The following is a 10,688-nucleotide window of genomic DNA, read 5'->3' as shown; positions in this document are numbered from 1 at the left end:
GTAAAAGAAATTTGAAAAAAAATGTGGGGATCTGTTGACTGTGTGAATATTACAGATTTGTTGAAAAACTGGGAGGTTTTCAACAAAAAGCTGTTGTAATTTGGATTCTAGAGGGCCATATAAAAACCTACGGTGGGCCAGATTTGGCCCCAGGGCCTCGAGTTTCACATGTGATCTAGATGATCCACAAAATATGTGGGGAAATGTTCTGCAGAGTGAAACTTTTTAAATCTGGTTGCATTCGCTCTTCTGGCTCCTCAACACTTCAAGAACTGAATACAAGAATTAATTTCCCCACATGTTCCCTGCATTCAACACTCAAACTCACTCCATCTGTGCTGATGATAGCAATAAATAAATCACTTATTATTGTCAAGATGAAGCTTGATGACCCAAAGCAGATCAGCAAGTTGACATCAGAATGACTAAAAAAAAAAAAAAAAACTAGATGGAGGTTTTGGAGCGGCTTGAATCTAATTGAGATGTTGTGGCATGGCACTCATACTCGAAAATGGCAAGGGTGGCACAAAAAGTGATTTGTCCATGAAGGAAACAAATCGTGTATTTACTCTGGTGGTCTTTGGTATTAAAATATGTTTGATGATCTGAAATATGCAAATAAGCGCCAAAATAAAAGAAATCTGCAAGCTACAAACATTTTTATGCAACATAATTTGTAAAAAAAACAAGATGTTTTTAATCCCGTAAAGCCTAGAGAAAAAAAAAATTACATCATTCGAAAACAGTGAGAACTTTACAGCTGTACAAAACCTTCAAAGCAGAATTTATTGGCCTCTAGTCCTCAAGAATACATTTTCAAATAAGGGTTTCTTGCAAAATCTTCACAGGCAGCTGTAGAAAGTCCTATAAATGTTTGTTTTGAACAAACACCAAAACAAAATCAGAACACCACGTAGTTAAGACATCAAACATATATAAATTTGTTCACATCTGTCAATAAAATCCATTAAAAAAACTTAGCTACCTCTGACAAAATGGCTTTAACCAGCCTTTCTGTTCATATATCTGGATGCAAATACAGTCTAAAATAAAGACATGCACGTTTATACCAGGACAACAAGTGTCTAATTTGGGAATCTATGCCTAAACATTGGGCGGAGCAAAACCAAAGTTTTACCAATCTCCTAAGAATTGGTCATATTTGAAGAAGACATTGAGAAGTTCGTTTTTAAAGAGTTAGTTCTTTACATCTTTGGTTCCACACATCACCGTCAATGGTTTATGAATCAAAAAGCAGTCTGTAAACATTCACAAGAGAGAGATCCATTCACATTAGGCAGCAAAATCACATGTGCTGCCAAGTTTTATCCATTGACTGAATGTGCTCTTTAGCCTTCATCCTGAGCGCGGCGATGCTGGAGCTCCTGTCGTCCTCCATCGGGTACTTATCGTTGAAGCTTGGTGGACACTGATAGGGAGGTGGGCCCATGGGCTGCATGCCTTGGACCATGCCAGGCGGGCTGTTGAGGAAGCTGTGGCTGGAATAGGTGGGCTGCAGGGCCTGAGGCGACCCCATGAACCCTGGGATGGTGTGCATGGGCGTGGCACTGGAAATAGGCGAGCTCAGCCAGGGGTCGAGCGGCATCGGGTTGGCCACCGGGCCGACGTTGGGAGGCATGGGGGGCCGATTGAAGGATAACATTGGGGAGTCGTGGAGCTTCATGGTGCTGGTGTCCATCTTTTCTTGCCGTCTCCACTTTGCTCTTCGGTTCTGGAACCACACCTGGACAGAGAGTCAGAGAGACTGAACATTGAGTTTTTCATTGCACTTGCTGACATAAGGATGCATTCACACCAGCCTCCTTAATTTGCTTTAGCTGAAGTTGAGTTTATATGTCTGGAAAGTCTGGTTTTGTTTGGAGAGGTGTGAACGCGCAACCGAACTCTGATGCAGACCAGAAAAGCCAACTCTGGTCTGCCTGCCTAGGGTTCATTTTAGTTGAAGTGAACTCTGGTGTGGTTTGAATGCAATGTGAATGCCAAGCGGACCAGAGATCCCCCCAAAAGCGGAAAGTGGACTAAAGCGCAGGGAATTCTGGGTAAATACAACCAAATCAAATGCATGTATCTAGTGCTAGCAGGAGAAATGGCTTGTGGTTTTACACCAAAGACGCAAAAGAAATCCTACAATCAGTAAAATTTGATACCACTCCATTTTTGTTTACATTTCGTGAAAAAGGAAGTTGCGCTGAATGTCTTCTTCAGACGTTTGTGTTGTTTTTCTCAGTGGTTCTTGGTTGAACTGGATTTTTAGTTAGATTGGTTCATTTTGACTCAGTGCAGTGTGAAAGTGAACCACATCAGCTGAAAATGTAACAAATGTTGCAATTTTGGTTCCCAGTGAAACCGAGTAAACCAGACTATTGGAAGTGAAAACACCTTCATAGACTGTGATTCTAAAGACACAACTTAACAACAGTGAGTAAAACAAAACAAAAGATAAAATCGAGCTCTTTAGTAGCTGAATTCAATGGTCTTGATAGACCTCTGAGAAACAAAGTGGTGGTTTGGTCACAGTCACAGGAGATATTAGCAAAGATTACCATCAACTCTCAGCAAATGAGCATCAAACCAATCATGTTCATGGTTCCTTCAACGTATAAAGAATTATTCAGCTTCCTAGCATCATCTAGACTCTAACTAGGCATCCATTCAGTGATTTACTTCAGTCTTTACCTGAACGCGAACCTCAGGCAGGTTGACTTTCATTGCCAGTTCCTCCCGACTGTAGACGTCCGGGTAATGGGACTTTTCGAAGGCTCGCTCCAGCTCATGAAGCTGGTAAGTAGTGAAGGTGGTTCGATTTCTTCTGTGCTTCTTTTTAGCGTGCTCTTCCTCTTTAGTTCCATCTGGAGAGTCTTCAGCAACGTCCACCTCCTTGTGCAGGTTGCCTATTGCTTCGTCACACTTATCGCTGGAGAAAAGGTCAGACTCTAACATGAAAAAGGGTTTAATAATTAATATTTAGTGTTTGAGAAAGACTCAGTACATCCAATTTGATCATCCATTTTTAATTTTCCTGAAATCCATGATCACCTTGTGGGCCTGGACCCAGTTTGGTTTACCATAAATAAGTTCATATAAAACAATTGTACATCACATCTAGGACCAATATGGGTTGAGCTATTGTATTATAAAGACTACAACTCTGTGAAAATCCCATCCGGGGCCCATTTTCATCCCTCTTTGAACGTTTTTGAGTCCCATATGTAAATAAGAGCCAGAGGTGTGACATTTTTTAAGTGTAGAAAATACACTTAAAAATAAATTAAATTGGACCCTTTAGGAGATCTGTGGATGATCAGTATCATCTTGACAAATCCTGTTTGAGTAAAGTGTTTAAAATGATTAAATTACTCATTTTTACCCAGAAATGCAAAATTCTCTTCCTAATATTAGATTTATCTTCTTGCAGATATTCAAGCAAACATGAGTTCGATTGAACTGGAGTCAAAGCTATCAATTTGTATCATTCTGTGCTTCAATCTTCTGTATTTAACAACATTTATTTAAATTGGGCTTGATATGAATTAAACTAATTTGTGTTTAATTGGATTTCAATTAAACCTGTAGATTGGTAGTGGCAACTAACAAGTTAATAAACACGAGTACACCTAGAAAACCTTGAAAAATAAAGTTTTGATTTTGTTCCTGGTTGCCACATAAGTTTTTTGATGAGTCAGCATACCGACAGACGAGTCCCTTTAAGGGTTTTTGAGCTCGAGGTATTTGGTGAGTCCAGCTGACATCAAGTCTTTCACTTAATTCAGTAATCCCATAGTAACAGATGCTGCCTGTCAAACCTGCGAGCTTCTGATCTAACCAGGGAGCCTTCAGTTCACTTCTGCACAAGCAACAAGGCAAACAGTCAGATTCAGATGTTCAAAATCAATTTCATGGACATATTTCTGTATATTAAACAAGCCTTTTGAGTGACAATAACTTTTTTTGTTTAAAATATGGATTCAGAGCACAAAACCAAAACCTACAAGCTAGAAGTGACCTCTTAGATTGCATAAAAAAGGGTTTAACACAAACAATACAATTCTAACTAAATAAAACTATACAATTTACTCAATTAAGGCAAATTGACAAATTAAAACATTAGGATCTATGTAACACTAAAGTGAAGCTGGTTATTAAACCTAAGCAACGGTTCTGCTAATTTATATGGATACGCATTGCTTTTAAACTTACTGACATTATTATTAATATATTTATTCTATTTTCTCTACAACGTCTTATATGTATTTCATTAATTTTAAATGCTTCCTGTCCCAACAGTTTTGTGGGTCTGGTTGCTGTGCAGTGTCAGCACACATTTTCTCAAGGAGGAGAATAGAAAATTTGCCTGCTGCTTTACACATAAATAGATACAGAAAGAAATAAACACAAAGTAACGGTTAAAAATCTAAATGGATTTTGTTTTTGCACATTTCCAATAATCTACATGTCAAGATGAGTGAAACAAAAACATGTTTAAGCATTTCTAACTATTATTCAATATGGTTCCTACATCCACTTATGTTTATTAAGTTAAAATGTATAATGGGAAACTTACAAACTATTTCTGAGATCTCTTCCTCTTCAACAAAGTTGGTGTTTTTCTCAAAAACCGGCAACATCGACTCTTATTTCTGTCTTGTGCCCTCTAGTGGAGGACCGAAGTAATACAGGTGACCTGTGTCAGTTTTAAATAAATCTTTGGCTCTTTTAATATAGAGTTTTTATGCATTTAAATAAATTTTTTTAGTGCTGGTTGCAAAAGATTAAATGTAAAAAGTGATTATTGTTTTGAAAACTTGATCTTTAATCGAGTCATTTAGCATATAATAACTTATAGAGCACTGAATGGTTTTACAGAAAAAGAGGAATGGGCATCATGTTTATGTTTTGATACTTCAGTCATGAACGTCTCTTATAAATTCTTAATATTTAATTTCTAAATGCAATACTGTAACAATTAGAATATTTACACATTTTGTAAAAATAAACAAGTAAATCTTTAAATATTTTTTACTGTTACTTCTCATATTAGGCTTAAAGAGTTAAAGATATGCAACATTTACGACTAAACAATAAGATTAGATTGGTTTAAATTTGAGTTGTTTTGTTTTTCTGTAGACCTGGAAATGATTTGGACCTTAAGAAATTAATTTGTGCATTTGTGTAATTATAAAGAAATGTAAGGAGATATTTAAACTTAATGCAATTCAGCAGTTTTAATTAAATTGTTATGATCTATGCTTCTTTTAATTGACTGTAAATTTTGGGTTGTTTGACATATAAATATGAGAGTCAGTTTATGTTAGGAGGAGATGTACAAACATTTAAATAAACATCTATAATTTCCATTTCTATACAGTTATATAAGTTCTTTTGGAAGTAGGGAGAGTAAAGTTGGTATTTACTGTTTCAGAGGAAAGGGATCAGACATTTTCGGGTCAGCAGCAGCGTCTTGCTGGACGGACTCACCATGGTAGGCAGAATGCTGGGAGCCGTCACCCAGTTCTGCTAGATGCCCGTATGGGTCCGACTTTTCAGGATCCTGTGCGTTTGCTCTCGAGTCTTTCGGACTGTCCTCGCCTCCCACCGAATGGAGCAAAGTCTCCTGGTCTTTAGTGAATCCCAGAATGACATCGATGCTGTGGACCCGACCTCCAGCGCTCGACCCGGCGCCTTTCCCCATGTCATAGTTGTCCACTATTCCGTGTCCGCTATCGTCCACTATCCCAAGGGCATCCATTGACAAATGCATCCGAGCCTTTCGGATCTCCTTCAGTATTCTTGGTCGCAAACAGCAAACGGCTTCCGGCTGTTGTTGAACGCTCTTGTTCTAGTTCATGTGCAGGATAGCAGACGACGCCAAGAGTAAGGTGCTCCAAAGATCACTTCAACGACGAAAGCAGCAGAAGTAACTTTCATCTTGGTCTGCAAAAGGGAAAAGACTATTTTCAATACTTCTTATAAACATTTACATATATGATTTTTAGAAGAAGTTTAACAGTCAAAGTTTATTTATTTGGTGACAAGTCATAACACTTGTAATCAGCAAATATTGGTTTGACAACAAACTGTTGAATCGTTCTTAAATTTAAAGTCGGCGTCCATATTTTAATGTCCTTTCCAGTTTATTCCATACAGATCAATAAATAATACAAATTAGCATGATTCTTTTGATTACTTCCATCTTTTTAGACATAAAGCAAACCATCTACATAGTGAAGAAGTTGTCAAAAAGCTGAAAGGAAGTATTAGATAATCTTACCTTTAGGTTTCACTTTACCTCCCACATAGTGTCCATGTTGTAGGCCATAAGTACACCAACAATATCTTCTGTATGCACTTGTTACTCCCAGTTAAGTCCTTCAAATCCCCTGCAAACAATTGCACGAAGGACCTAATGCTTGTGATCCATGCAGCAGCAGTAACATGTAATGTCTTTCTCTCCTGACAAAACTCTCCTTAACCACACGAAACACCAAAAAGCTGTCGGGCGGGGAATGGTAGTAAAACCAGAGGCTTTAAGAGGTTTATTAATTGGAATCCTTCCCCTTTAAGAATGACTGACGGTTGTTTTCTGGTCAAGTAATTGCTCCAAATGTGTCCTGCTTTCAGCCCTCAGAGGGAGGCCATTGCTAATGAAGCCGCAACAAAACTTTCTTTCAAAAACTCTATTGTTCGGAAGATAATGGCTTGTGTTCGGTGTTTTTTTTTTTTTTTTGATAATCCCTTCATTCTCAATGTTAGAGGGAAACAGACCCAATCTCATGCTGTTTCATGTTAGGGTCGTCTTCATTTTTAACCTCAAAATGGATGATATACAGCAAGTTGTTATTCTAAATCTCTACTTGACTTGTCATAGCTTCTGAAATTACATGCTAGCAACAAGTTGTGTGCTTAATTTGTGTTTTGCATCATATTTTTTGCATGTTCTTCTTCTTAAACTTAAAAAAAAGTATATATTTCAATCATTTATGTTTGTCAGTATTATGTCCGTGTAGAGTTTAAAAGCCAGACTGTAGTTGTTCTTTAATTGTACAGCCTGTAAGTTTCTCCTTTGCCAGCTGGCAGAACCAAAGCTGCCGCTACAGTAGGTGTTGCAGAGATCAAGCCCATCCTTAATGAGCCTAAAGACTTCACTAGGAGATTTCCTCTGACCTCACTCCCCCTACATGTAGATATATTTAGGAGCTCTTTGTACGTCATAAACAAAACCCCGGCATGGAAAAGTGGCACAGAAAGGCATTTTTTTCCAAACTGCATCCCTTTTCCTTTCAAAAACGTAACAATCATTTTTATGACTTTCTTTATGTACCTCTTTCTTATTCTAGACAAAACTTTTGATTAGCAAATATTTTTTAAACCATTTTTTTCCCCTTTGCGCCTGCTTACCTTGCAGGTGTCTGTGTCCAACAGTGAATGGGTGAAGTCTGGACAGGTGGCCAGTCAGGGCAGCACAGAGACAACCAGTGGATGCATGCATGTCTGCAGACACTCCACAGGTTAATCAACCAGTTAAACTAACCAATTAACTTATTATGCATATTTCTGGACTGTGAAAGAATGATGAAAATTTACATCAGCTAAGAAAAATTAAACGACCAATATTTTTTGTTAGTTTGTTTGTGTTTTGCTACAACCAAAAATATAAAATAAGATTCTCCTCTCGTACTTCAAAAACATTGAGTACAACAAGCAACTGTTGCTTCTACATTTTGTGACAGGAGCTGCCTAGGAAATGCATTAACATCTCAGCATCAGTGACATGTTTAAGCAGCTGAGCTGAGCTGAAATTTAAAAGCTAACAACTACTTAAAGGCCTGCCTCTGCTCTGCTGCAGCAGACTGGATGCAGGTTAAGTGGCTTTCCGCTGGCCACGTTTTCTGGGTTGTCGGTGTTGCTTTCCAAGAACGTAGAGGTTGAGAAGCCGGTTACTTTTGCCTTTGAGCAAAAAGAAAGAACTTCGAGATGCGATCACAGCAGGGGATTTGAAACCAAACACGTTTAAACCACATGGCAAAGAAAGTCAGCTATTTTTGAGTGTCTCTAAATGTGTCTTGTGGCAAAAAAACAAACAAAAAAAATGCATAAATTTAGCTTTTAAATAATTGTTTAATTAAATGGGTGTTTTTCTGAAAGAAGAACAAACTTAATAAAATAAATCTCTTCATAATTTCAGCACCAGAAATCTGAGATAATTGTGCCTTGAATGCATTTTTATAAAACACCAGTTTTGATTTCCTAGACAAAGTCGTTCAGTTGGTTTTTAGTTGCTACAGAACCAGCAGGACCAAACCATCTTTGGGCCCTGAGGTTCTGACAAAATATTTGTTTTTCATCTGTCAGTTTAAATCAAAACTTTCTGTGATATTTGAGTGGCACTTTGAGCTCCCATTCTTACCTTTAAAACCGTAATCCAATCTTAAATCAAATCAAATAAATGTTCTTATCATGCGTTACTCTTTAGCTTATTCCATCAACGACTAATATTTCCAATTAGCCCTGCGAGATGCTTCTAATAGCACTCAAGTCATAGACAAGAGAAACTGATAATCATTTTATCACATTAATATATTAAAGCTGTCCCTCTTTGCTTGTTTCCCCATTATCCTAATTGAGTACAAATTGGTTAAGAGGGTGCAGCACAGCTATCAAGCGCCTTAGTTTTATCAGATGACAATGTAAGTCCCTCAGATCCTATTAGGAAGAAAGCAGCTAATGTTTAAAGGCGCTGTGTCAGCTTACCGGGGGAAAGGGGGATGGTGAGCTGCAGAGGGAGGACAGGACACGACAGAAAGGGAGGGTTTGATCAGGTGGCGGTCCAGGAAAACTCCAAAGACGGTCTGCCACCAGCGGGACGGGTAATGATGACGGCTCGGCTTCATTCTTTACAAAACAGACAGAATTTAAAACTAAGAATCCAGCAGTAAGATATAACAACTCCTGTAATCCTTTCATAATCTGCATTTTCCTGTTGCTGCATCTACATTTTTCTGGTTTCTAACACAAACTGGTGTTTTATACTCTGATTTAATGAGACGTTTCAAAATAAAATACAGCTTAACTGTGATGTATGAGGAAAAGGAATGAATATTCCTCAGCTTGTGAAGCAACTTAAACTCGATCAGACTGGATGTAGGACCATAAATTTTTCAGTATCGCCACAGATTCTCAGTTGGGACTTTGACTGGGCCGTTCTAATACATGAATATTGCTTGAACCAATCACGGAGAAGCAGTATTCAGCATTCAATTTCTATGCACCACAAATCTGGAACAAACTTCCTGAAAACGACAAAACAGCTGAAACAGAGTTCCTTTAAATCCAGACTTAAAACACACCTTTTCTTTGAAACATTACAAATTAAACGTTGATAAATATTCTGATGTTACGTTCCAGTTGTTGACTGTGTTTCCTATGACTGTATTTTTGCATTTTTATGATGTAAGGCACTTCATGATTGACTGATCTGAGCCATTCTTCTTCAGCCACTAACAGGTTTTCTTGGAGTTTTCTCCTGTTTTGGCTCTTCCCGTCGTTCCATGGACTCTTGCAGCTTTCCTGTTGTGCTGAGAGCAGATGCAAAGTGTGTGTGACTCTTTCTGTTGCTGCAGGGCAGGACTGATTGGCACTGCTTCACCTGCTGCAGCTCATCTCCTCTCATCATGAGGCTATATTTAGGGAAAGGCAGGACTCATTCTCATTTGTCTTCTTTTGCTCCTTGTTCTGTAAGTTGCTACTTACCTCTTTGTTCAAATCTGAACATCTGCTTTCAGAAACAACTCAATAACTCGCCTTGTGGATGTCAAAAGATAAAATATAAGAAGCAGGAGGCTGAACTGAGAGGACACATTTAAAACATATGAAAAATAATATTGTAAAGGTACAAAAAATGGCATAGTGAGATTAAAAGAACGATTTAAGTAAAAAAAAAAAAGAATACCTGCGTAGATTTAAAAGTTTATTGAGTTTGTTATTTATTGAGCAGTGTTGGTTAGCTGCAGCTGAGATAGCATATCAGTGTAGAAAGTTAACTGAAATTATGACATCTTATCTGACCTTCTGCAAGTCCGCCAAAGGGCTCGTTGCCAAACTTTAAACTCGACTTTTCCCAGCAAAGTGAAGCCTGGAGGCAAATAGCTTGACTTTATTTTGGGCTGTCAGATTACAAACGTACAGCCAGTATATTCAGACTTTTTAAAATAAATTGAAAACTAACATGTCTTGGTAAATTTCTGCCTCACTTTCTGTTGTTGAGTCATAAAGAATCAGAATAATATAGATTGATGTTTGTGGGAATGTTCAAAGATTGTGAATATAAAAACAAACAGGAGGACCAGAGTGGATATAAAACATCCAGGATTCATTTGAAAACGAGGCATCCACAATGAGAAAAGTATTAACTCCAACATTCAGAGCTTTATTACCATTTTAAAACAGTATAAGGATGATTTTTCTATATGATATACAGCTCTGGAAAAAACTAAGAGCCCACTGCACTGAATCCCATTGAAAACCTCCTGGTTGTTCCAACAAATATTGATTCCTGAGTTAAAACATTAGTATAGTTGTTTCTAATTCAATATAAACTTTTTTTTTTTTTTTTTTTTTTTTTCTTTTTTTGGGGGGTAAAAACACCGCAAATTTTTTTTTTTTTTAAACAT

At 37.6% G+C, this 10,688-nt stretch overlaps 1 protein-coding gene across 1 annotated transcript; it reads right to left on the bottom strand.

Moving 5' to 3' along the window:
* Positions 1–675: 675 nt before the first annotated feature.
* On the bottom strand, positions 676–7,504 carry rx2 (retinal homeobox gene 2). The gene is made up of 5 exons (XM_015017249.1): positions 7,417–7,504; positions 6,290–6,398; positions 5,497–5,952; positions 2,698–2,954; positions 676–1,744 (listed from the first exon to the last, which is right to left on the bottom strand). Exons 3-5 carry the CDS (start codon positions 5,777–5,779, stop codon positions 1,307–1,309), a joined length of 978 nt encoding a protein of 325 aa, XP_014872735.1. The 5' UTR covers positions 5,780–5,952; positions 6,290–6,398; positions 7,417–7,504; the 3' UTR covers positions 676–1,306.
* Between the last annotated feature and the right edge of the window lie 3,184 nt (positions 7,505–10,688).

This window comes from Poecilia latipinna, unplaced genomic scaffold (assembly GCF_001443285.1).
Source record: "Poecilia latipinna isolate Pla-1442-1.1 unplaced genomic scaffold, P_latipinna-1.0 Scaffold75, whole genome shotgun sequence".
Lineage (NCBI taxonomy): Eukaryota > Metazoa > Chordata > Actinopteri > Cyprinodontiformes > Poeciliidae > Poecilia > Poecilia latipinna.
The sequence above is the reverse complement of the archived record's forward strand: the minus strand, read 5'-3'. Positions and strand labels throughout refer to the sequence as shown.

What these genes read in the sequence shown, in the direction of transcription:
- rx2 (XM_015017249.1), bottom strand. Translation starts at nt 5,779, where the DNA reads ATGCATTTGTCAATGGATGCCCTTGGGATAGTGGACGATAGCGGACAC. An exon ending in CCAGCATTCTGCCTACCATG is followed by an intron (nt 2,955 to 5,496) that starts GTGAGTCCGTCC and finishes TTTTCATGTTAG; the next exon opens with AGTCTGACCTTTTCTCCAGC. An exon ending in TGCCTGAGGTTCGCGTTCAG is followed by an intron (nt 1,745 to 2,697) that starts GTAAAGACTGAA and finishes CTCTCTGTCCAG; the next exon opens with GTGTGGTTCCAGAACCGAAG.